General features: G+C 45.1%; 1 protein-coding gene across 1 annotated transcript in view; it reads right to left on the reverse strand.

Annotated features, from left to right (window-relative positions):
- Positions 1–438: 438 nt before the first annotated feature.
- Positions 439–27,783, reverse strand: part of ADCK1 (aarF domain containing kinase 1) — a 124,411-nt gene continuing 97,066 nt past the window's right edge. The window contains exons 7-11 of the mRNA XM_056851259.1: positions 23,294–23,410; positions 5,097–5,246; positions 3,091–3,288; positions 1,827–2,020; positions 439–607 (exon numbers count right to left, since the gene is read on the reverse strand). Coding sequence (XP_056707237.1) covers positions 439–607; positions 1,827–2,020; positions 3,091–3,288; positions 5,097–5,246; positions 23,294–23,410 — 828 coding nt within the window. The remainder of the gene's footprint in view (positions 608–1,826; positions 2,021–3,090; positions 3,289–5,096; positions 5,247–23,293; positions 23,411–27,783) is intronic.

The raw sequence follows: 27,783 nt of genomic DNA on the forward strand, positions 1-27,783 counted from the left end.
AGAAGTCTTCGCACCCAACTCTTGACTTCACAGTCTCTGGGAGTATCATTCAAAGAACAATGGATTGCCTTCCCATCCATTGTCCACTTGGCTGCCCCTTTGTTCTCATGTATGGAGATACAGAAAATGTATTTTTATTAAAGACTTCACTGAGAGACCCCCTAAAAATGTGAAAGGCTTCAACCTCCCTCACCCAAGCCAACTTCTTCCATGAACTATGACTGGAAACCAGGATTTCCGGCTGCCTCCAAGCTCCATGGGCTGTCTTGCATTGCTTTCCCCCATTTCCATGCCAGAGACAGTGTGGCCCTGAGAAAGGCAACGCCGGACAGCACCATGTTGTACGAGAAAACTCCAGTGGAATAAATATGGACCTATGGCGACAGTCAGGAAAGGTGAGGAAGCAACAGCCTCAGCTTCTCCCACCAGTTCGTTTGACTATGAGCAGTGGTGCATCCAGCTCAAGAAAGCGATGACCCAGTTCCCCAGCTGGGAGCCTTTCAGCCGCAGGAAGAGTTCGTACAAGTTGATCTGCCACAGGCCCAGGGCTTCAGAGAGGGATATTTGTGCCTTCCTGTAGAGCGAATCAGTCTTGCTCCTCTGATACCTGCATAAGATACAGGAAAGGATGGACACGTCCAGTGGACTGAGGACCTTACAACTATATCACTATTTAAACATGTGGCATACAGACAACAATTGAACATGGATGTATTTTTAGATATTTGGAAACCTCTTATAGATGCTTATCAGTAGACTTACCACCATTGTTGTTATATTTTGTTATATGGGTATTTTTTTGTTTGGGGTAATTAATTTTTTTTAATTAAAAAAGAGAAAGGAAGGAACACTTTGAATCAACTAGACGCATGCAAGAACACTTCCTGAAACCATTCATGAGCCCAGGCTGGGCACAGTACAAAATACCAGTGTCTGTCGGCTTGCACGGGCCATCCTTATCTAAAAGGTTCCCTTTTACTTCAACTGCTCCTCCCATCCCTGCCTCTAAACCAGGCGGGTTGGATCCCACAACACAGGAGGATCATAGATCTTTTCCATGTTCCTCTCTCCTTTCCAAACCCAGGAAAGTTTATTCCCAGGGTCATGGACATGTGCAGAGGAATTGCCACATAGGTCAGGATATTTATTTACTTCCTTTGTACCCCACTTTTGTCCCCAATGGGAACCCAAAGCAAACAACCCTGGGAGGTAGGTTAGGTGTGTGACTCGCCCAAGGTCACCCAGCAAGTCCCATGGTAGAGTGGGGATTTGAACCTGGGTCTCCCTGATCCTAGTCTGGGACTCTAACCACTACACCTTACTGGCTCTCAGTGAGCAAGGGGAAGGGACAAAATCACTCCCTTCTTCCATCAGCAGAACTACTAGTCCACTTAGGGAGGGAAATGTGGGAAAGATCTGCGACCTTCAGCATCTTACACTCATGGACTGTGGGATCCTGCCTTGTCTCTCCATACTTTACACAAGCATGAGTACAATAGAGACAATAACAGGGGAAGAAAAAAGAAAAGAAACACATCTCCCTCCCTTGCCTACAATTCCTTTTTGTCCTTCCTTCAACAGGGAAAGGCAATCTCCTCTCTCCACCTGCAACTCCACTCCTCGCTTACAATCACTCCAACCAGATTTAATGAAATTGAAAGCGGGGGTGGGTGCTAAATATTTCATGACACCGCTTCCGGCCTACCCCAGGCAAGAATCACACATGTTGTGTGTCCTATAACATGAGCCTTTGCAGAGTGGAGGAAAGAGGAATTGTCCAGTTAAGGAGTAGAGATAACAGAAATCAGAGATCCTGAAGAACTCACGCGGAGTCCGCTCGGATGCAGCAGCGGGACATGTTGAGGAAGGAGCTGGCACTGGCTCGCGTTTGCAGAGCTGACTCGATCCCCCTCAGTAAATCGTTGGTCTTCAGTAGCAGCAACATCTGGCGAGGGACGTTGTTGAGAAGCGTGTTGATCTGAGGTAGGTAAGTGGCAGCGTTGGTCCGAATTGCCACATCCTGGAAGAGGCAGGTTAGAGATGTGTAGAAGATGGTGAAGAGAGGCTTCGACTGGCAGTGCTGGCGCCAGTCATATTTGCTTTCCATGCAGAATGTCCTAGGCTTAACCCTTGGCATCTCCAGTTAACAGGAGCAGGTACCAGGTGACTTCAAGACCTGCCTGAGACTGTGAAGAGCTGCTGCCAAGGTTAGAGTAGACAATGCTGACCTTGACAGAACAATGGCCATTCTCAATAGAAGGCAGCTTCATGTGTTCATGGGTGTCTTTAAGCCCCACCTTTTTTTATGAAGGCACAATCCCTTACTTCCCCACTCCTGCTGATTCTACAAATGTAACCTAGATGAAAGATATTCTTCCCTGGTATATTGCTCCCTCCCCTCTGTTGCCTAAGATTCTAGATTGCCAACTCCTTGGGGCAGATGTCTATCTTCTTATATTCTGTAAAGCAGTACACACATACCTGGTACCATATAAGCCAATAAATAATTGAGCTAGGGACTTTCTGCATGCAAAGCTGTATTCTTGAGCTGATGTATTCTTGAGCTGATGATCCCTCTATCATAAGAACCACAGAGTTTCACAAAACAGCCCTGTAAGCCTTTGCAGCTCTAGCTGAGCTATACTAACAGCCTACCTATAGAGCAAATGTAGCTCAAGAATCATAGGCCCCCTTTTAATGTAGGCCTTTTATGCATGGCTATTTCCCTTGTGGTCACCCCTCTAATGACTTTGGGTCTTTGATTTGATTATGCAGGGGTCGCCTCACTCTCCCCTGCATTTGCCCGGGTTTTGCCCACGTTTTGAGGGACCTGTTTTATCTCGAATTTCAAAACACAGGAAAAACATGGGCAAATGCAGGGGGAGAGCGAGGCGACCTCTGACAGTCGGAAATGGCATGCATAATCAAAATAAAGACCCAAAGTCATTGGAGGGGTGACCGCGAGGGAAGCAGCCTTGCATAAAAGTCCATAGATATCCATTCAACTTCACTATTAAAGTGTTCATAGAACAGCATCCTTATTTATCATTAATTTTAAACTGCTAGATAAAGTAGAACAAAAAAATGCACCTCTTTCGCTGTAACCGGCAACCGGTCGATGCCCCTGTTGACCGATTCCCAGGACCTGGCAGTGAGCATGCAAGCAAAGAGGGGATACAGGTCACCAGCTCCCAATCTCCGGCTGTATTTTTGCACCCGCTTCATATCAGCTTTGATCAAGGCCTGCCAGAGTCGGCAGTAGTCCAAGCGGAAGCTGTCTGTCAGGGTCTTAAGAGAGCGGAAGAATTTTTCAAGGGGAAAAAAATCAATCAGAAATGCAAGACCCAGCAAAACACTTTCAAATACTATCACCAGTATTCAAAGCTGAAGATACTGGATTCCACAGAAAAGCAGAGTTAGATAGCAAATATCAAGTATCAATGCTTTGCCATTTTCATTCATGAAGGGGGTGATCGGGCTATCACTCCTGTTTAACACACCTGGGTATGAGTGGCATTCGCCTTGGATGGGGTCCGAACCACTCCCACCACCCCCAGTTGGCCAACTGTACTTTATACCACCTTGAGTGAAATATTTAACAATGTCATTCTTACTGAGAATCTTGGATAGCCTTGACAGACTTACTTGTCCATTCAGATTATATTGCCCTAATGAGCTGGTCACCCTGACCTGGTGTGAGGACTCGCCCCTTCCTCGTCCTGCTCCATCCCCTCTAATGTCATCACCGATGGTCAGCCAAGCAAAGCTTCGTCAGCCTCAGAGTGAAAGGTCTAGGATGATCTGTCTTTCTCTCCAGCCATTAGGTTCCCTGTACCCCAGCAACCTCTCAGCCTGTCTCCTCCCTGGCCTCTATGTTTCCCTCCAATTTACAGAGGTGACTCAACCCACTCAGTGGGTGGACTCAGATCTGGAGAACCGGGTTTGATTCCCCACTCCTCCACATGAGCGGTGGAGGCTAATCTGGTAAACTGGATGTGTTTCCCCACTTCTATACACAAAGCCAGCTGGGTGGCCTTGGGCTAGTCACAGTTCTCTTAGAGCTCTCTCAGCCTCACATACCTCACAGGGTGTCTGTTGTGGGGAGGAAAGGGGAGGGGAAGGTGATTGTAATCCGGTTTGATTCTGCCTTAGGCGGTAGAGAAAGTCAGCATATAAAAACCAATTATTCTTATTCTTCTCCTAGTGCTGCCTTAACCTCACCCCTTCCGAAGGTTTAACAGCCATCCCTCACACGTGGGCCTTTCTGGCCCCTCCCAGTGTCTGTGTTAGGCCTGAGGTCTGGCCATGTGGCTCACTTTTGTCCTACCCTTGCCCTGCCACCGCTCATCTGTTTCACAATGGTCTGGGCACTTTCTGTTGCTTCGCTCTGCCCTAGCACTCCTCCAGTTGCTGCTCTGTCTGCCCCTGCCTGCTCCTGGGTTCCCTTGATTATTTCTTTGCCAGGTGAGTTGGCTCGGCAGGTTTCCACACCAGGGATGGGGGAGTAGGTGGCACCTCTCCTAGGCCCACTCTCCCCCCAACCCCAAGTTGTGAGGTCGGCAGCATGCTGGGGAGAGTGGCTGTGCACATCCTGAGTGGGTGGGTGCGTCCCAGGGCTCGGGACACCTGGATGGCCCAGGCTAGCTCAATCTGGTCAGATCACAGAAGCTAAGCAGGGTTGGCCATGGTTAGTATTTGGATGGGAGTCCACCAAGGAAAACAGGGTTGCTATACAGAGGCAGGCAATGGCAAACCACTTCTGAACATCATTTGCCTTGGAAACCCTATGGAATTGCCATAAGTCAGCTCCACTTGATGGCACTTTCCATCAATGGTCTGGTCAGGTGAGTTTCCCTGGCTGCTCCTCTCCTCTCCATGAATGCCAGTCCTCTTCTTCTACCCATGCCCCAGTCCTTGCCCCACTAGTTCCCTCACCCACCCCATCCTACTGTATGATCATTCCTTGCATCCCTCAGACCCCACCTCTACCCGCTACTTGCTTTTCCTCCCAAAAGTGTCCTAAGCTGCTGCTGCTGATGGACGCCTGCTGGCATGTCTGACCATAACCATGCCGGCTCACATGACTCTCCACATACCTGATACAGCCCATGGTCCAGAAGGATGATGTGTGTCTTGCATGTGGTTGGGCACTTCCTCACCAGCACATTGCCAGGATGAGGGTCACAGTGCACAAAGCCATTCACAAAGATCATTTCACTGTACATCTTCCCCAGGTTGCGAGAGAGCTGAGGAGAACAAAGGAGGAGGGCCCACATTAAGACAAGCTTATTTGCCAAGGAACAGTAAGGGGAGAAGGGTACTACCTACTGGCATGGTCAGCTGGCAAAGGGTTAGCAAATGACGGCACGTGCTTTACATGCTGCTTACTCCAGAATCAGAGGAGAAATGTGGGAGTATTTACATTAAAGTATTTTAATGTGTGCTTGGCATGTCTTACTCCAATAGTACAGTTCACAGTGGGTAGCCGTGTTAGTCTGTTTGCAGTAGTCAAAAAGGGCAAGAGTCCAGTAGCACCTTAAAGACTAACAAAAATATTTTCTGGTAGGGTATGAGCTTTCGTGAGCCACAGCTCACTTCTTCAGATACCATACCAATAGTACAGATGCAGAATAGATCATTAGCCTATGCAGGAAAAGGGCACAGGGTTGAGGGAAAGTTGGAAGTATTCCCTAGACTACGCTAAAATAAGGTCTACCAAGCAGAGATTCTGAAGGATCAGAAACATATCCATTTTTCCTGTCCAGCAGAAGAATTAATGGGGAGTTGAGTTTGAAAGAGGGTCTCTGGGAAAAAAGCAGAAGTGAAATGCCCATCTAAGGGCCATTTTACATATCATTTAGAGATAAACCTGGGTTTATCATGGAGTGCAGCCAACCCCAGCTCCTCAGCAAGAATTCCTTTATGACATATATGTTTGCAAACAGCTGCTTTTGCTTTCAGTTTACACTTTTTGACATATACATAAAACACCTTAGGTATGGCTTTTAAAAAGTATTGCGAAATGACCCCTTGTTTCAGACAAGGCGTGTATCCTGGTGAGAGACATCAATCCAGAGAAGAGACAGGCTGTATTCATAAGCAATACAAGAACACTAGTTTGTCTCTAACATAGCGTAAATATAATCCACACATATAACACAGGAACCAGCCATTTTTCAAAAGTCTCAAAACTACGCTTATTTAGAAAACGAGCTTGCAGTTGCAAGCGTTTCCATTCTTGTACACAGCCATAGGCTTAAAGATGCACATTAGTGGTTACAAATCTCTATTTTGTCATAAAGAATTAGGGTGAAGTCACAAATTTCAGTAAACATGAGTATGAGATTTCAACTGAAAACATAAGTCCCATGACAATTTCCACCCTCTTTAAAACATAGTAAAACATATCCATATCCTGATGAGATAATGCTGTGTCTCTCCCTGCTTCTGCTCGACATCAAGTAAGGATACCAGCAAGTTTTACTACACATGGAGGAGGAAGAGAGAGGTAGTCAGAGCTACCATTTTTGGCAGCAGTCCTGTGTACATAATAGAATCATAGAATCATAGAGTTGGAAGGGACCACCAGGGTCATCTTGTCCAACCCCCTGCACAATGCAGGAAATTCACAACTACTTCCCCCCCACGCACCCCCAGTGACTCCTACTCTATGCCCAGAAGATGCCCAAGATGCCCTCCCTCTCATGATCTGTCTAAGGTCATAGAATCAGCATTGCTGACAGATGGCCATCTAACCTCTACTTAAAAACCTCCAGGGAAGGAGAGCTTACCACCATTCTTCCTAATGTCTAGACGTTAATCCTTGTAGCCTTCAAAGTACCCTCTTGGGAGGCGTGGCTTCTCTCTCACTAGTACACAGAGAGTGCCATACTTCTGAGAATATGGGAATGTGAACCTGCCTGAACTCTGGGTCAATGTGATGTCAATAAGGTGACTCAGGAAATGTTTCATGAAAAGTGGCCACAGTGTTTTCATCTCTGGTGCGTACGAGAATCTCACTGTCCCTTCCCTGCTCTTGCTCTGCCACTCTCCATCCCTCCTGGCTCGACTAGATGTTCATCTGATTTATGATGTCTGCAAAGACGAAACGACACCATGAAGCTGTTTAAATCATCCTGTCACTGCCTCTGCAGCCCCCCTCATCAATCCCACCCACCCCCCTCCACAACCATCTCCTTATCACCACACCATTTTATTAAAGTTAAAAGCCTGCTTAGAGTCAGTAAACAGCCCTGGAGCTTTGCATATCTCTTTCATAATGGGGGCATGCTCGCCCCTCCCCTATGCAACAAAACAGCCACATACGAGTACACACACACACACACACACACTCACACTGCCTGACAACCTCTATCCCCCAGCAAGACACAAACAGCCCCGCAGCAGGCTGTCCAATAAGCAATTAAAAGACAATTATTATAAATGATCCTTGGCAGATCACCAAATGCACAGTATAAACAGCAAACAATGAAATTGTGTCAGGAATTGGAGGGGGTTTTTCTGTTTAGCCACCAGCAACAAGCCTTCCGCTTGCCCAACAGATCTGTAAGGAAGGTGGATTCCACAGGAAGTGAGAGAGATCCCCTTGCCAAGCAAGCATGGGCATATAACCTCCCCATCTCACACAAATGGGGTGGGTGGGTGTTAGGGTCAGAGATATTATTAATCCGGCACATTATTTTAATCATCTGTAGGAGCCAAATTAATATGGCTAAGATTGCTGCTCTTTTTCCACTTTATCTTCATCACCTTATTCAACATTTTTTTTAAAAAGCTTACTGCTAGATTCGAGTCCAGTAGCAACTTAGAAAACAAGATTTGGGGGTATACGCTTTTGAGAGTCAAAGCTCCCTTTGTATCTGAGGAAGGGAGCTTTGACTCTCAAAAGCTTACACACCAAAAATCTTGTTGGCCTCCAAGGTGCCACTGGACCCGAATCTAGCTGTTCTACTGCTGACCAACAAGGCTACCCTCTGAAACTATCTTTTAAAAATTTAAATTTAACAAAACGTTTTCTGTGCTTATGGAAAAATCTAAACAGTCCCAAATTTCTCCTGATGTTACTCCATAATTCTTTCCCACCCACATAGCTCTGTGTCCAGAATTGGAAGACAACATATAGTTACAAACAGACATACACAACGAAAAAAGGGAGGGTGAGATGAGCTATGAATGATGATCGTATTTCCAAGAACTCCAAGAATGCTAACCATATGTTGACAATATTGTTTACGAAATTGCTTCCCCCAAATGTGGGGGTGGAGGGGGGGCGAACTGACTCAGCAATCAAAAAAATCTGGATGGAATAGGGGTGCCAGTTCTGAGTGGGGAAATACCTGGAGATTTGGGGGGTACAGCCTGGGGAGGGAGGGGTTTGGGGAGGGGAGGGACTTCATCATGGTACAATACTATAGAGTCCATCCTCCAAAGCAGCCATTTTCTCTAGGGGAACTGATCTCTATTGCCTGGAGATCAACTGTAATAGCAGGAAATCTCAAGGCCCCACCTGGAGGTTGGCAACCCAAGGATAGAGTCGGGGTTGGAAAGAAACCTATGAATGAGTCCCGTAGCTTTTAAATGTAATCTGAGAAAACCTTGCTGTTTACTGAAAGCTTACCAAACGTTCCTTAATTAAAAGACCTATGATCGATAAGCCCAGAAAGACAGCCTGCTCTCTTCCTCACCCGTACAATACTGATCTTCTTCCGTGACGGAGGTTGTTGGGTGTGTTCTGTGTCACACTCTCAGTTCACATCAAGCAATGGAAAGGACTAACAAACATGGCCAATGTCTCATACATTTTGGGCACCCTACAACATGCCCCCGAATCCTCTGTAAATAACTGGAATTCCATGGCAGACTTTCCGTGGTAGAGTATTTCGTGCTCTGTGGCTGAACCTTCCACTTCACTTCCTATCCTAATCATCATCAGTCCATCAATGGCTACCAGTCATGGTGACTGAAGGAAGCCTCCACATCCAAAGGCAGCAAACCTCTGAACACCAGTGCTGGGAGGCAGCAGCAGGGGAGGGCCTCAGCCTCTATGATTATGCCCTGTTTGTAGAGTTGCCAGGTGAGTGGTATTGGTGGGCAATTGCTTGCCAATCCACCCAGCCTCTCTGGAGTGGCAGCCGTGTGTGTGTGTGCAGGTGCACGCACATGATGAGACACTTCCGGTTTTACTTCTGGAAGCACCACATCGCCACGGCTGCTTTGACACTCAAACATTTAAATCGCCCGTGGCAATGCGGTGCTTCCAGAAGTCAAACCGGAAGTGCCATCATTGTGTGCACACGCCTGCACACAACCCACGGCTGCCCCAGCCCTGCCCCCTAAAACCTCCCGCTGATTGGGAGGGAGGACCTAGCAACCCTACCTGTTTGGCCCCACAGGGCAACTGGTTGGCTGCTGCATACAATAGGATGCTGGACTACATGGACCACTGGTCTGATCCAGCAGGCTCTTCTCATGTTCTCATGAAAGGAAACAACCTCTTTCATGGAACTACTAGCAAGAACTTAAAGAGTTCTGCAGGGCCTGCAAAATGGAACTATTCCGCCAGGCCTATAACTGAGGGCAGCCACAAGTTGAAACTGTACAGGGGACCAAGGTAGAGATCTACTGCACTGCTTTATAGAAGTCCAGACCACCACTTCTTTTCAGAAGCTAATACAATTCAGATCATGAGGCAACAGACCTGAAGCCTGAAGGGCAGGAGTCTCAGTACAATGACAGGTGCTCTCGTGTGGGTTTTGCTCTCGAATACCTATTCTCCCCCCCCCCCCGAAAACACCTCTTTTCCTTCTATGGCCTGCAAATCCCTTCTGTGTGGGCTGAGATGGGGGGGGGAGTGTTTCTGCCTGCAAGATGCATTGCTGAGACTCAAAGAGGCATGTGAAGCACAGACACCCACCCCCTCCCACCGGCATAACATCCCCGAACGCAGCCAGCTTGCTGGGATTCTGAGCACATCGAGGCCAGGCAGCAGCCAGAGCACTGGCAGAAATTTAAATGTGTTCATCAACATTAATCACAAAGCAGCAATAATAAGAGGCACTATCCGTGCCCAGTGTGTGGAGAGGCAGCTGATATATCACCCAGGCTGTGCGTGCTGCCCAGCCCACCCAGTGAATTTGCCTGTCCAAGGTGAGACGCCTTCATGTGTGTATGTGTGTGCATATGTGCATATGCACAAGTGCGACAAAAAGGGAGACTTTGAAAAAGCCTCTCTTGATGCAAATATGCATGCTCAGAGGTGTTATTCCAGGAATGTGGCACATGCAGTTGTGAACTTGCATGACAGCTGAAGAGGAAAGAAACCTGCACGAACTGGGGGATCTGTGCTTTATAGAGCGTCGAAAATAACACCTTCCAGTGAATATCACTCATAACTTGACTCCTGGTTGCATTTGTTTCTTTTGGTTTTGCCTTCTGTCATGAACAAAATGTAATGGCTTAAAAATATAAATGTCAAAATATTACACTGTATTAATGATGAGATGAATGCTCATTTAATTAGAGAACAGCAGCTGCAACAGATTGTTTACTGGACCAATCAGTATTAAAAAAAGAGAGAGCTTGAATTTCATGAATTTTGGGATTCAAGGCAGAAGCTGGTGATGCTAACGCCTGGGGACAAAGCAGTTGGAAAATAAATTGAAGGACCTATTTTTTTTTTAAAAAAAAAAATCTCATCTCAGCCTGCTAGTTGCTATGCCCAGATTACAAATTTATGCTGCTTATACACCAGTTAAACTACTGTGGCTTCCCCAAAAGAAATCTGGGAACTGGAGAGTGGTGAGAATTCTCTGTCGGAGATCTCTAGCTTCACTCACAGAATTACAGCTTCCAGAGTTTCCCTGGGGAAAAGGAATGACTCTGAAACTCATATAAATCTTTTATGCAGGTATGCTGTCAGATAAAGTGCTGCTTATTTCAACTTCAGTGGCCAACGGTACACTTGCTGGACCCTCCAGTGTGACAGGAATCCTATCTCCTATCACTGCCAACCATTATTCCAGATGGAAAGAGATGAGAACCAAGTAAATAACATTAAGTTTTAAAAGGACCAATTGTGGAGAAATGCCATCAGTAGACATAAGGAGAACATATCGATCTACGTTCTCTGAGCCCTGCTGGATCAAACCAATGGTCCATCTAGTCCAGTATACTGTTACTGCCAGAGCCTCCTACACTCCAGGGCTTGTGCAGCCAAAGGTACAGGCAGACTCCATCTTGGCTCGAACCAGAGTCTCATGGTAGAAATTCACCTCAACAAAATGCCATTTCATGATGAGACAGCCAGACCTCCAGGATGAACCATCACAATTTCATCAAGGGACTCAGTGGAATCTCCTCACGGCCAAACCAAACTGAATGACCAGTGCTTGTGGGACAGCAACCTAATATTCCACTCCCTTGAAGAGAGTCCCTCACAGACCCACCCGGGGAAAATAATAAAGGCTTAATCAACAGATTAGCACCCTCCCGCTTTGAAGTAACTCAGGTACTCAGAAAATCTTGTTCTCACTGCTGTCATAAAAGGGTACGGATTTTAAATATGCAACGACTCTCTTTTCGACTGGTATTTTACATTCAGTTATTACCCCAGGACTATTCTTCCACCGCTATCACACTTGACAAGATTAAGTCTATATAACCTTATTTCCCCACTCCCTATTTTCCCTTCTGTTCACCTTAACAATGAAAAATAAAAAATATTAAAAAAAAAAAGATTCAGTCTGGTTCAGATCAGCTTCACATCAGGAATGTCCCTCCGCCACTGGGAATCTTGACTGTTACGCTTCAGGATCAGGCAAAGTAAGCACTTTGCTTCCTCTGCCTCTCTCCCTATTTATCCTTCCCTGAGTGTCTTTTTGCTTTGCCCTAGATGGCCCGGGCTAGCCCAACCTTATCAAATCTCGGACGCTAAGCAGGGTTACCCCTGAAACGAACTTGGATGGGAGACCACCAAGAAAAGTCCAGGGTCACTTATGTAGACAGGCAGGCAATGGCAAACCACCTCTAAAGTCTCTTGCCTTGAAAACCTTATGGGGTTGCCATAAGTCGGCTGTGACTTGATGTCCCTTTACACACACAGGCCTCTTTATTCATCACATTCGTAAGCTCGGTCCCAACCCAATCCCTCTACTCCCTTTCCCTCTTTCTGCTCCACTCTCTAGAAGCCCCATACCAGCAATCTCTCTCTCCACCAGCAACACATTTCCTTTTCTCTTCCATTTTCTTCCAACTAGCTCCTGGGCATTATGCCACTTTTCTCCACAGCCTTCCTCCTCTCTCCTATGCTGCAAAACCCAGTGCGGCACCCGTTTACCCTCACCTCTTTCTATTCCCCACTTCCAGCTCAAGCCTTTCCCCCACAGTTTCTATCCCCTCTGTTCCCTCTTGGTTTCCTTCTCTTTTGGAGATAGCTCGCTTATACCTGGGGAGACACATCTAACTTAATGTAACCACTTCCATTAGAAACTTAAAAGCAAGGCATGAGGGCCAAGGTTCCCTTTCCCTGTTGTTTGCCCCAGGAATGGTATTCAGAGATCTGATGCCCCCAAACATGAAGGCGGCCTTATCCTCCAGAAATTTTAAAATCCTTCTAAATTAGCCAGCATCATTACCTCCTGTAGCCGTGAACTCCACCGTGAAGCATTGCTTCCTTTTATCTGCACTGCCCAAAAGCTTCATTGAATGCCCCCAAGTCTAGTATCATGGGAGAAGGAGAAAATGCTCTATCCGTTTTCACTATACCATGCTTAATTTTATAAACCTCTATTATGTCCTTCCAAAATGGTCTTTTTTTCCTCAACTCAAAAGCCCTAAACACTTCAGCATTTCCTCGAAGAGTAGGTGCTCCAGCCCCTTAATCATTTAAATTGCTTTTTTTTTCTATGCTTTTTCCAGCTCTGCGATATTGTTTTTGTGATACTGTGGCCAGAACTGTACACAGTATTCCAAATGCAGCTGCACCATATATCTGTACAAGGACATGGAGATCCTGGCTGTTTTGTTTTCAGTCCCTTTCCTAATAATCCCTAGTATAGAATTTGCCTTTTTTTTTTCCCCACCGCTGCCACACACTGTGTAAACATTTATACGGAGCTCTCCATCACAATCCCACGATCTCCTGTGGAGAATTAAACTCAAGCCAAGCTACTCATGCATTGGACTGGAAAAAAATAAGAACTGTAAAGAAAACAAATAATGGAATGCCTCTTGACCAACAAAAACATGACTGGATGCTACTGCCATGTAAATAAAAAACAGTGGAGCCTCCAGTTTCAAAAGGAGTATACCTCTGACTATCATACTAGCAACAGCAAGGGACTGATAGCATTTGGCTGGCCACTGTAGGGGGAAAATGCTAAGTTAGATGGAGTGCTGGTCTGGTCCAAAGTATAGCAATTCTAACGTCCTTAATAAGATGAACTGCAGAGGAAGCGGCAGTATAAAATACTTGACAGGGATTTAAGGAGCTTCATGAAACCAGGAGGGGGAAAAAAGACTAAGGAACAATAAGGCAGCTTTTGTGAGCTTTGAAAGAATGAGTCAAGAGGGATGCAACAGCAGTTTGTAAATACTTGCTTAGAAAGGGGCATGGTGCTGAGTATTTAGTTAAGGAAGGGATAATTTATCCTCAGTGTCAAAGGGATCGCACAATGTAATCCAAATATATCACACATGCTTATTGTGAACAGGTAGTTCTGTGCAGCAAAAAGCAGTAACCTTGAATTCTAAAAGGCTTATCTGTTGAACAGTGTTAGCTGTGTTATGTTTCCTCCTTAATTTCTTTCTGGAGCACTGTAATCCTCTGGTACCAAACTCTTATGTAGACCAAAGAAGACATCTGTTGTTGTGTGCCTCTGTCCATATTCGGCACCATCACTTTATCTTTGGAACTCATTGAATCATAGTGTTGGAAGGGGCCATACAGGCCATCTAGTCCAACCCCCTGCTTGATGCAGGATCAGCCTAGTGACTAGGGGAAAGTAATTACACACGGCCCTCAGTTTGCAAGATCTGAGCAAGACTGTAAAAGATAGGACATTTTGGAGGACATTGATTCATAGGGTCGCAATGAGTTGAAAGCGACTTGACGTCATTTAACACGCACATATGGTACTTATATAGGTAACCAAAGTTGATGGATTTTATGCACAGTTTTTTATATTTATAATTTGATCAAACAGTCGAGGATTTAATATAATTTTAGCTTTTCTGTTTTCCAATGAACCTAGCTAATCTTCCGATCAGTTCACAAAACAGATCTTGCTGAACGAGTGGGTGCAAAACGCAGGCAATGTATCCTGTGTCGGTCACTTAACACATGCACCCAACTGCACAGGAGCAAAGAGAGGTTAAACTATGAGCAATGATGAACTAATTATGATCCCAAGGGATACGTTCTGCAATGTTACTTATTATTGAGATGCAATTTGGCCCTGTAGTACAAGTCACTACATTGCAGACACAACACTGACTGGCATAGTAATCAAGATGAATTTCATTAAAAAAAAAAATTGAGAAGCTCACCTCGCATTTATGCAGCGAATTCTAATCATGGTAAGTTCACCTGGCTATGTTTGTGTTACAGTTGTCCATATGCCTGATCCTAAACAGGCAACATGGACTGCTGTGCTCTGTTGTATTCTAGATATATTGCATACTGTCCACCCTAGTTTCTGCTGGTGAATTCATGTCCCCACTGATCACTGGAAAATCTTAGGCCATTTATGTATGGGAGGTTTTGCCTTGAATTTGCCACTCTCTAGATGCCCATTTTTCCCATCTAATTTCTCAAAACTCTGCATGGGGGCTTATTTTTGAGTTATGAGAATTCAGATGGGGAAAATGTGTGGCAAATCCAAGGCAAAACCTCCCATGCATAAATGGCCTTAGATGGAGCAGACAGTGCAAGACGGTGTCCTTTCAGGTTTTGATTCTATTTATCCCTGTCTCTTTCCATTCAGAACAGATACTAGCTGTTGGCCTTAATCCAGCCATAATATTTGCCAATTATTTTAAGAGACGGAGACACTAACGTCTATTGATCTCATTAAAAGTAAAGGTCGTGATGTAGCTCATTTCTCAGGGCTCGATATTACCTCCTCAGGCCAAAAGAATAGCATTGATTTTGGAACCTTAATCGAAGGTTAATTGGATTAGTGGATGTGCGTTTTTTAAAACCTGCCTTTTGCAGGTCCCCGGTCAAATTGGTGTGAAATTGGCAAAGGCAGTGGGAGAGGGAAGGTCTGGACACTATAGCTTGCTCAGCACCACAACGGACAGCTGCATTCCTCATGAGCGGGAGCGTAGGATGATCCAGAAAGCAAAGGCAGAAGATATGGAGTATTTGCTCTCCAGGAGTGGAGATGCTAACATCGTTGCGACAAGGAGGGAGAAATATAGGTCTGTCATGTGGTTTGTAGAATGTGTGGCTGAAATGAAGGGGCAATTAGCAATAGAGCTGTTCATAGAGCTGAGAAAGGGTTCTGTTTGGAACCCACCATCAAACCAGCATTTTGGGCCAGGTCTATGGCAGAATGAGGTGGTTGTATCCTGAAACAGTAGAGCGGACTACAGAATTTCAAGGGTCACTCCATTTTTGCATGCTACCCTGTACGGGGAAAAGAAATATGCATGAAGAAAACATATCAGGGAGAAAAGTCTTAGCCCAGCCCATTGCTAATTTTGTAGTTTTCTACTGGCAACGTTTTAAACATACGGAAGCATTAAACATACGAAACCCAACTACAGTGAAATGGCACAGTCCATTCCATCTGCCTAGGACTGTACCATTATGAAGATCTGGCTGTTGGACTCCCGACCGGAAGCAGAGTTCTGCTTTCTCTCAGAACGTGCCTGCCCTCTCATAGAGCATCATGGTGTCATAAATCTTCCTACAGTGACACTGTAGTATGTGGCATTGCTAATGCCAATATAAACCTGAGTCTTAGACAGCAGTTGGAGAGTCAAAGGTGCTTCATATCCATTACTTCTGTACCCCCCTCCTCCTCACAGCACATCTGCTATGATCGTGGTTCTCCAAAGCCAGCTGGGTGAAGCAAGTCATCTCTGCTGAGATGAGACAAAGCAAGGAAGAAGGTTTTATGGTAAGGTGAAGGGCATCATTGTGGGCTTTCTGGCTTTTAATTCCAGTGTGTGGTCTGACATTCTAACGCTGGGAGATGAATCGCTCATAATGGTGCCTCCAATCCCAAGCTGACAAGACTGTTTCTTACCACTTCCTTGAAATGGTGAGGTTAATATTTGAGAGCTTTGAGATCTTGTGAAAATAAAGGAAAGATGAAAGGAGGTGGTCCATTCAATAAGAGGACCAAAAGACTTAGAGACTGTTCTGAAATTTCTCTGCAGCTGCAACTCACAATCATCCTGCAGGAGGGCAGGGGGAGTAGACTTACAGCGCAGAGCGCATATCCCTCAGATAATTCACTTACAGCTCTTTATTACTAAAATAATGACTCTTGTGTAGAATGGACAGCCTTCAACCCATCAAACACACACACAAATATCATTGCCGTGACTGTTGTAGATACCAGATGACTGCAGAAATTGCATGTTTTGACAACCAAATGGTATCTAACGACTGGGCTCTTGAGCTGTCCCCAATCAGTAATGCTCGATAAATGTTAGATTTGTGGCATGGCATAGTTTCTCTGAATGGCTCAGAGGTGGGGGAGACATTCAAAACTGAAGAGAAGTGCTATTAATGTAGTGTTGGAGAGAAACGGGGCCATAAACAAGACACACCAGAGATTCAGACTGAATAGATCTAATTAGCAAGAGTCAGAGAATGGTGTTTCTGCTATATCTGCGACCGTAGCAGCTTACTTATCTTGTATGCAAGGTCTGAGAAAGTGAGCAGAAGAAGTTGCAGCACCCTTGCAGAGGATTTCCAAAATAACTGGAGCAACCAAGAAGCCGGTGAATTTTCTGGGGACGGGGTCCTTTAACAGTGATACTCTCAGAAGCCTAGCTCACTTGCAGAAACCAATCAAATTAATGTCACCACCATCTCCTCTTGTAAAGGGATGGCCAATTGGCAGCCTGCAGGTCATTTTATCCCACCCTTGTGGGGCCTACCAAGTGTTTACCACATTTCTCAGCCCCAGCTGAGCATGGGTGCCATAACTGTTAAGCCCAGTTGCTAAGTGGCAGCAACCTTGTAGAGGGGTTTGAGCCTTTGGGAGGGAACTAATTTCTGCAGATGGACAATTATTCATTCTTCAATATTTCCCCAGAAAGAAGAATAGGGTAAAAACACTTCATAAACCCTGATCTCTCTCTCCCCTATCTTCCTTCCATCTTTTTTATCCCACCTTTCTTCTAGGGTTGCCAACTCTGGGTTGGAAAATTCCTGGAGATTTGGGGGTGGAGCCTGAGGACAGTATTTAGGGAGGGGTGGGACCTCTGTGGAGTATAATGCCACAGAGTCCACCCTTCATAGCAGCCATTTTTTCCAGGGGAATTGATCTCTGTCATCTGGAAATCAGTCATCATCCCAGGAGATCTCCAGGACCTACCTGGATGTTGGCAACCCTACTTTCTTCCAAGCAGCCGCATACATAGCTCACCGCTCCATTTTTTCCTCACAATCACCATGTGAGAGAGAAAGGGGGGCTGACCAAAAGTCCTCCCAATGAGCATGACAGCTAAGTGGGGACTTGAACCTAGGCCCCCCTGGTCCTGGTCCGATATCCTAACAACTCTACCACATTGGCTCAACAACCTGCATCTGAATACATTCATGTATTGCAGCATTCTTTCTCTGTCTTCTTGTTTTCTCTCTAAGGCCTGTTACAGGGATCACCTCTTTGCCTAAAGAGCTCCTTTCTAAGCATGCATCCGTGCACCTTCTCTTTGCCTCCGCGTTCAGGAGAAGCTAGCCTCTCCCGTCTTCCTCCCCTCCGTCAGTCCTCCAGCTATGTTCCCATCCTAGACGGCACTTGCACATGAATAAGTAACTGTTCCACAGGCAGATATTTCAGTGTTTGCACTTGTCTTTAGAAATCAAAGGCTTCTCTGATTAAATGCCATTACAGTCCAGTGCTTGGACGGATCCAGAGAGATTAATGTGCTTTTGGGCAGCTTTAATGATAATCCTGCTACAGACGGCATTAAGTAAATGTCAGTAACCTGGTTTGAAGGGAGTTTTCACCTCAGGGATCCTTTCCATTTAGAGGAGAGAGGCTCAGCCCGCTTTTCACAGCTGCATCGCTCTACAAAAAGAAATCCTGCTTAGTACAGATTCCTCCCTGCCCCTCCCAGCTAAATGTGGCGAGATTTCTTTGGAGGAAAGGGAGACGGTGCAGTCATAATCATGAGGCACAGAGAGGCTATAGTACAGCACTAGGGCTCCCCCAGTTTAAACATCAGGCTAAGCATGACACAGGGGATCTGTAATCAGGATCTCATGTGTTCTTTGTTTTTGTTTTTAAAAAGGTGAGCAGCCCTATGAATCAGCTTTTAATATCAGAGAAGTAGGACTGGGAAGAGGGTGGTCCCTGTGCTCCTGCACTTTGCTCCTTCACTCAAAGCATGGTTACATTGTGGAACTCCCTGCCCCAGGATGTGGTGATGGCTACCAACTTGGAAGGCTTTAAGAGGAGAGTGGACATGTTCATGGAGGAGAGGGGTATTCTAGTCATGATGCGTACCTATTCACTCCAGGATCAGAGGAGCATGCCTACTATATTAGGTGCTTTGTAACTCAGGTAGGATGCTGCTGCAGTCGTCTTGTTTGTGGGCTTCCTAGAGACACCTGGTTGGCCACTGTGTGAACAGACTGCTGGACCTGATGGGCCTTGGTCCATCCAGCACGGCCTTTCTTATGTTTTTATGTTCCCTGATCTAAATTGCCCCCCCCCCACAGCTGCAAATTAACTTCACAGGTACAAATACAGCTAACTTCATAGACGTCTAGGAAGGGGCAACTTAGATCAAGCAAACACCACCATATAGGAGACAAACAACACCCTCTTTCCCTGCATTCCTGATATTCAGAACATCTGTGCTGGTCTTCTAATTATTATAAGAAAAAAATGAGAATTACAGATTATGGATTTCTTGCATCCTCTCTAGTCTGACTCTAGAAAGATGAGCAAACAAGGAGAAAAAGACAGAGATTTTCAAACTCAGATTGTTGCACAGGTAACAATATCCCATTAAGTCATTTACCTCTTTATGTATTTCCCTTTGTGGAGAAATGCCCTTCATCCAAGAAGTCACCTTAGTCTTCTAGTGATTGTGACAGCTCTCTGTCCACGTACAGGAGCACAGCCACAGAGTAATAGCTGGCAGAAAGGAAGAGGTTGGAGAAAAGAGCCTTCAAGCTCCTAGCACTGCTTTTCAACATTCAAAAATACACCGGGAGATCTGATCACAAAACCTCCCCCATTTTACCTTGTAGAGCCCTAAGGCTGCAATATTAAAGTTGCTTATTTGAAATCAATGGGACTTTACTTCTTGAATTAAAATAGTTATGATTGCACTGTAAATATTCCTCACAGTCAAAGTAAGAGTGCTCTGGAAGCCTGTCACATCTGCCATTATGTCAAGCCTATGAAGGGGACAGGGGATGTTCTGCTTCTAATTACAGGGTCAAAGCCAAGACTCAACATAGTTTTACTTGTGAGGAGCCGTTTCACAAGATATTGGTCTGCTTAACTCTGCATGGGGCTCTGATTACATGGAGTAGCAGAAACAGACAATACGATATCAGCACATTGGCATATTAAAAAAATCTACCATTGCAACGGGTGGAATTTATGTGTAGGGAAGTCTTGTAAACTGTAAAGACCTCTGTAGGGTGTACTGGACCCCTCTGTGAGATCCCAGTCAGTTAGCTGAGCCATTTAGTTTTGCCTGTACTGCAACAGCGTCTTCACAATTTCACTTCACAGGGTCTACACAATTTTCTCCTTATGAATGAATAGTAGCCTTTTACTTATATGGGAGAAAGTAAATAATGGAGTCTATTGCAGTGGGAATTAAACATGCTTCCTGTTCCTGATAACCTCAGTGACCCAAGACATGGAGAACCAAGCCTGCCCGTACTTTCTTAGCCCCACTCTTTCATCTGTATAGTCCTATCCTTGAGTCCACTTCTTAGTTAGCCTTAAGCATGATGGGAAATGTTATAAATTATGGAACCAATATTACATAAAATATAAAAACCAAGGGAAGGGAAAATTCTAATTTTCCTTCACACTACTGGCAATTAATGCATTGAAGTGACTTCTGTGGACTTACTTACATGTGTGAGCAATTCCTTCTAGTGGAAAGTATGAGAATACAGATGTAGCTCTTGGAAGATAATGAACACATGACTTGATTCCCCTCTGGGTACATTCTGGAATGTCTATAATTGGTGCTGAGTGAACTCTGCCACAGAATAAAAAGACGACAAGGGAGGGACCCTCCAGACTTCAGAGACAGACAGATAGACATTCGGATTAAGTACGATTGATTTTATGCCAGAGCCTTCTGATAGCTACTCAACAAAGTGGCATTTTGATGCTCATCAATACTGCATTGGGAGAAAAGCAGGCAGCACTGATTCAATCAGAATTCACTAACTGGAAGGACAAAGTTGACAGGCAGAATCTACACCCATCTTTTACAAACAGGACTAGATTCCTTCCCCCCAACACATGCACACATGCTCCCCAAACCGCAGTCCCTAAAGTCCCAGCTATATACACCATGTGTACAGGAATCATTGCACCAGCCAATGAAACAGGGCTGCATCAGACTAGAATGTGAATCACTCACTACAGACCAATGGTACTCAACAATTTAGGACAGAAAGCAGTCCAGAAAGGTGTACTTTATCACAAATGTACTGACTATAAATTGGTATAACACAATGCCAAATGATCATCCTTATTACTTTTGACCAAAAGCAGTGCCTTGACGGACAGCCAAAATGGTTCACCATACAAATACAAACTTGAGCGAATGTTCATCGTTTTTCATTCCCATTCACCTTCCCTGTTTGCCTCTATGTCAGGGTTCCTCAGCGTGGTGCTCGTGGGAGCCATTGTGCCTGCCGACACTTTTCCTGGTGCCCACCGAGGGTTTTTACAAAATGGGCAGGCCCAGGTGGGGCTTTTGCCAAGCAAGGCTTCCGATTGGCCAGCAGAGATTTGATTGGCTACACATTTTTTTAAAGACACTGCTTTGGCAGCAGCTGCCACCACAGCACAAGAATCTTCACTGTGTGACTGAAGATTAACTACAGCAGTAGGGTTGCCAACTGATCTCTAGCTGATAGAAATCAGTTCACCTGGAAAAAATGGCTGCTTTGGCAATTGGACTCTATGGCATTGAAGTCCCTCTCCTCCCTAAACTCTGCCCTCCTCAGGCTCTGCCCCAAAAACTTCCCACCGGTGGCGAAGAGGGACCTGGCAACCCTATACAGCAGCCAATTTGTGGCTGGCTGTACCTCCTGCAGCAGCCATTTTGTGGCTACGCCCACTGTGCTATGTCTAGGGCTGCCAACCTCCGGGTACTAGCTGGAGATCTCCTGCTATTATAACTGATCTCCAGCCGACAGAGATCAGTTCACCTGGAGAAAATGGCCGCTTTGGCAATTGGACTCTATGGCATTGAAGTCCCTCCCCTACCCAAACCCTGCCCTCTCAGGCTCCGCCCCCAAAACCTCCCACCGGTCACGAAGAAGGACCTGGCAACCCTAGCTATGTCAGAATTCCAAAGCTGCCCGCAGGGTCAAAAAGGTTGAGTACCCCTGCCCTATGTCTTCTTCCTCAGAATGGTCATATTGGCTATCACAGGTAATCAGCAATCACTGTGAATATGACAACTTTGCAATACTATGGGACCAAGCAGATTTAGCTGCATGATGACATCACTGAGGGAAAACCAAATCACCTGAGATTGAGGGCACTGCTTTGTGGATCAACACCGAATAAGCAAACACTCGTTCACCTTTACAAGTTACCCGTAAATCACCTAAAGGGGGTACTTTCACCTCAGTACCAGAAGACAGCCATCTGTGTTGGGGCATGGCCCAAGAAGGGCAGCCTAAGTTTGGCAATCTCATTAATAGCAACAGTCTGTTTTCCCCAGTAATGGGATTTTCTTATACCATGCAGAATGCCCCCAGCAATTTGAGGCAAGCTTAATACTTCCTAATGTCCCTTCTCAAAAGGTAAAATCTCAGCAATGTCCTCCATTTTTAGGGTTGCCAACCTCCAGGTACTAGCTGGAGATCTCCTGCTATTACAACAGATCTCCAGCCGGTAGAGAGCAGTTCACCTGGAGAAAATGGCCGCTTTGGCAATTGGACTCGATGGCATTGAAGTCCCCCCATTCCCCAAACGCCGCCCTCCTCAGGCTCCGCCCCAAAAACCTCCTGCCAGTGGCAAAGAGGGACCTGGCAACCCTACTGGAGATCTCCCACTATTACAACTGATCTCCAGGCAACAGAGATGAGTTCACCTGGAGAAAATGGCTGTTTTGGAAGGTGGACTCTATGGTATTTTCCCCACCGAAGTCCCTCCCCTCCCCAAACTCCATCCTCACCCACAAAATCTCCAGGTATTTCCCAACCCAGAGCTGGCAACCCTATGAGTGATTATTACACATGGTGGGGATCCCAGATCTAAACTGTGTACTCTGATCAACTGAATGATGGACCCTTCCCAGTATGGTTTCGGTTGCCAGCTGGAGATTATTTTGGTTATTGTTGATGATATTTTAATTCATTCATTTATTTTACTGCATTTATGCCAATAATGTTCAATGGGTGCAAAAATAATGTTTGTAGTAATGTAGCAGGAAAATTTTGGTGCAAGGAAATAGGAAACAGCACAAAAATTAACACTCAGTTTCAGATGACAATACTGAAAAAGCCAAAAAAATGAACTAGGATTTCCAAGCAGATGTGGAAAGCCTGTGAAATTCAATAGTATCCCTAACTCAGAACATCCATTAATGCAGAGAAGCTCCTTCTGACAAAGATTTAGATTACATGCATTATACAATTCTGCAATCACATAAAACCTTCAGGTTTTAAGAAGTCATCCTGATCCAAACAGACTAAAGACTCTCCTTAGTAACAGTGCAGAAAAAATGACTATATTTTCTATGTTCCAACATTTCTTTTGTGCCATTAGTCTTAGCAATAGCATGGTTCCAGCAATTCCTAGTGATGTTGTTATTTTGTTTTCTCTACATCCCTGTCATTGGTTGAAGTCATGGACAGAAGGAATATTACCTCATTGACATTGATGCCGTTCCTCTCCATGTAGGCCTTGTCATTCACCTGTCCACCTTCCATAAACTCCATGAACAGAACACGCCTTGTTGAGAGTTCCCAATAAATCTGAGGGACCTGAAACACAATACAGGTCTCTCAGTATTAACCACAGCATGAAGACAAGCAGGTGTGTAGGGGTTTGAACCAATCAATAGGCACCTTCTCAAGTAAAATGGAGGAAAAAATGTTTCTTGAAGGGAGGTGGAAGACTCCACACCTCACTGGTAAGGCATACATATGTGATGTACATAGTGAATGTCTCAGGTTCTGTCCCCAACGTCAACAGTTTCAGGGACAGTAGGGCTGGACAAAGCCTTGAAAAGGGGCCATGACTCAGTGACAGAGCATCTGTTTTGCATGCAGAAGTTCCCAGGTTGAATTCTTGGCATGTCCAGTGTAAGTTGTAGATGATGTGCAAGACCTGAGACCCCGGGGAGCCTCTGCCAGTCAAAGGAGACAGTACGGACCTTGATGTATTCCGTACAAGACAGCTTCAAATGGTCATGTGCCTGGCCCTAGAGAGCCACTGCCAGAGTATCGAACTCTGGTGAACAAATGGTCTGACTCAATGCGAGGCAGCTTCACATGTTCATAAAAGTATCACTGAATTCACCCGAGGACACTTCATTATCAAAGTCTCATGAAAGTGGATTTGGACATGCTGTGCACCTGCATAGACCATGGGATCACTCCTGGAGGTTGCTAGCTGTTGCATGTGTCAGTATCATAAAGGAAGCTCTTTAGGAAACAGCCTATCCCTCTTATTTCTTATGCACCAAAGTAGTATATAATTATAATTTGTATTTCAACAGCATCTCTCCAAACACAGAGGCAGTCAGGCCGATAAGCCCCATGCATAGGCCATCTCATCAGCCTTCAGGCTACCACATCAGCGACGGCAGGGGGGAAGGAAAGAACACAGCATCACAAATACGAGGTTTCTCACAGAAATTCCAGAAGATCATTACAGCCCTTACTGTAGATGTGACATTTTTATTAAAGTCAGGACATCTTCTGTTCTGTCTATGTGACTGATGGTCAAGGATAGGGTTGCCAGCCTCTAGGTGATAGCTGGAGATCTCCTGCTATTAAAACTGATCTTCCGGCGACAGAGATCAGTTCACCTGGAGAAAATGGCCTCTTTGGAAGGTGGACTCTATGGCATTATACCCAACTGAAGTCCCTCCCCTCCCCAAACCACGACCTCCTCAGGCTCCACACACCCCAAAATCACCAGGGATTTCCAACCTGGAACTGGCAACCCTAGTCAAGGATCTTGACTGTCACATTACTCTCAGTGTTACACAGTGAATGGTAGTGGATTCACACATCCATGTTTTACACATGGCAATTTCATATATTATGGGCAATTACTGTAACACTTCCCTTCTATATCTTGCTTCTTCCCACAAGGTTGTCTAATACACCAGGATAACAACCATTGTGCCATTAATAAGGTCCTCATCACATCAAAGGGAAGTCATTTTGGAAATGTAGTGCCATTCTACGAGGTTGTTTTTTTCTGTTACAAAACCAGCATTATCTTCTTGTAGACACTACTTCTTTTTTGTCACAGGAGTGCTATCCACAAATATTGACAAGATTAACTGGGGCTGAGTGTGGCAGTTGTAATAGGAGCCAAAACCAAAATGTGCATTATCCAACCCAGGATCTCTGGTGGGGGTGGGGCTGGGGCTGGGGCTGGGACTAATGCTGGAGGTTAGCATTCCACAGAACAAGCAATGGCAGAAGAGCAGGCCTCCTTGTTTATTCTTGGCCTAGATAAGCCAGACATGTAATCTACTTTACCAATCAGAGTGGTCAATTCCCCAAGCGAAAATGGCCTCCCAGACCTGCACAATATGAATGTCTGCTTTCTTTCATTCCTATTCTCTGTAGTATCAGAAGAGGATGCCTATTATATTAGGTGCTGTGGAACACAGGCAGGATGCTGCTGCAGTCATCTTGTTGGTGGGCTTCCTAGAGGCACCTGGTTGGCAATTGTGTGAAAAGACTGCTGGACTTGATGGGCCTTGGTCTGATCCAGCATGGCTTTTCTTATGTTCTTATGTTCTTTTCCTGCTTGGTCTCAAAGAAGTCATGGGTGCCATTTTTGACCAGGAAATACCCCCAACTCCCATCACTACCCCACCCATATTCCCATCCTCTGGTGACTGCCAAAAATCACACCAGGAATTCCAGTCACAGAAGACAGACAATATGTGTACTTTGGCCCCTTGGCTCTTCTTGCTTCTCACATACCTTAGATGACACAGTCTTTTACATAGCAAAATAAGTTACGAATGCTTGAATACATACACACAACCAATGAATAAACTAACGACTGAGAAAGTTTGCTTCATTTCATATAAACTTTCAATTTCCTGAAACCTATGAAATTTGAAGTTCAAAATCAGAAAATATACTTTCAGGTATAATTCAAGAAATAAACTTGAGTTACACCATTATTTCCAAAAACATGATATTTGCTAAGAGGGAGAGGGTAAATAAATATGGGTTTTGCCAGCTAATTTTGTTGATGGTTAGTATACTACCTTCAGCCAAATCCCTTGGACATCCATACAGAAGCAAGTCCTGCTGAGCTCAGTAAGGTGGGTTTATTTCCAGATGTGGGTGCAGTATTGCCTTCATTAGTGTTATGTGATGATGACCTAATCTTGAAGCAGAAAGGTGCAGAAAAGCACATATGTATGTATCGGTTGTAATGTTTTATCCCTGTGAGTTGGCATGTTTAATTTTGACCACTGATTAAGATGGCTCTTGAAATATATTTGGTCTTTTCTTGTCTGTTTGCCAAAACTAAAGGTGTATTTTATTTATTGTACATGTATATAAATTTATAGAAACTTTGGTTTAATATGTATTATGGGTGTTCTGGTTTTGGTTGGTGTGTCTTACTTTTTGTAAGTATTTTGTTGGGTGTCTTCCAGTTGTGTTTACACAACATTTACACATCCAAATACTTGCCAGGGTTGAGGCTGAGTGTGTGTGACTGGCCCAAGGTCACCCAGCAAGTTTCCATGGCAGAGTGGGGATTCGAACCTGGGTTTCCCAGGTCCCAGTCCTACATTTTAAGCAGTATACCACGCTGGTTCTCGGGACTGAGCTCTAAGATCCCTTTTATTTCAATTGTAAGACTCTAGAATCGTTGCATGTGCTAACCAGGACTCTTTCCCTAACCCTATCTGCTATCCATGCACTGACTCTTAAACCTATTGATCCCAAAGCCTGCAGCTTATTTTAACCCTGAGTCAACATTCATCCCTGTTTCAGAATTTACAGTGGCAGTCGATGGGGGTTATTAAGCTATGTATAAAGCTGTGTCTCTCGCACAAAGTCTTTGGTGAGGTTAAATTATCCACAGACGTTTGGCCCTAACGCTTGCACGTGGAAACAATTTATCTCTGGCTTTACAAGCTCAACTGGGTTCACAGCAAGAAATCTACTTCCCCGCTGTGCTATTTTTATTTGTATTTGGGGGGGGATTATTTATACAGGAACTCAACTCCCCTGTTGCCTTTGGGGTTGATGAAAATGTCTTGGAATCGACGGGTTGGACGGGGGGGAAATCTATTATTTAGCCATTTTGTAGCAATTTGTTATTATTCCCCAAATCGATACTGCAGCGGCTCTTTAACCCAGCAAGGACGTGATTGGCTGTCTCCATGGGGATTTGCTCCATACTCTCCTAGTTGTCGCAGCGGCAAAAGCCACAGCTCTCTGAAGCACTCGCCAAGGCTCTTGATAAACATTTGCTTAGAAGAAGCCATCAACCTTTGGCCTTTTTGTGCCCTTTTAAGGCCCGTTTGCTTAGCATCGCATGAAAGGACTGTTGTGGAGTGTCACTGGACTGTATTAATGTTCAGAAAGGGCTGCCCCACTCAGAGAGCTTGAGAAGTCTGGGAGCGAGGGCTTCACACCCTTCACAACTCTCTTTGTGGACACAGTAGTCAAGCGGCAGAGGAAGGACAAGCTGAAACTGGACCCAGTGAAGTCAGGGGTGACGTTGATAGGGAAAGCTAACGCTCTACAGGGGATCTGAGCTACAGACTTGGGACAAAGTTAGATTGTCCTGGTATACCCCCCGAAGGACATTAAGATCGTCTGATGAGAATTTACTGGTGATCCCTGGCCCTAAGAGCACGCGGCTGTCCTCGACAAGAGCCAGGACTTTTTTGGCTCTGGCTCCAGCCTGGTGGAACGCTCTGCCTGGTAACATCAGAGCCCTGCAGGATCTGAAAGTTTTCTACAGGGCCTGCAAGACAGAAGCTCTTCCACCAGGCCTACAACTGAGGACAGCAGCTTATATCAGCGTATATCATCTTATTCCATCTTTACTGGCCTCACCCCCTTTCCCTCCCTTGAATGGGAATAATATAAATTGAAGGGTTGCCATCTTTGTGGTGCCTACAGCTTATTTAGAATTT

The sequence above is a fragment of the Euleptes europaea genome, chromosome 6 (genome assembly GCF_029931775.1).
Source record: "Euleptes europaea isolate rEulEur1 chromosome 6, rEulEur1.hap1, whole genome shotgun sequence".
Classification (NCBI taxonomy): Eukaryota; Metazoa; Chordata; class Lepidosauria; order Squamata; family Sphaerodactylidae; genus Euleptes; species Euleptes europaea.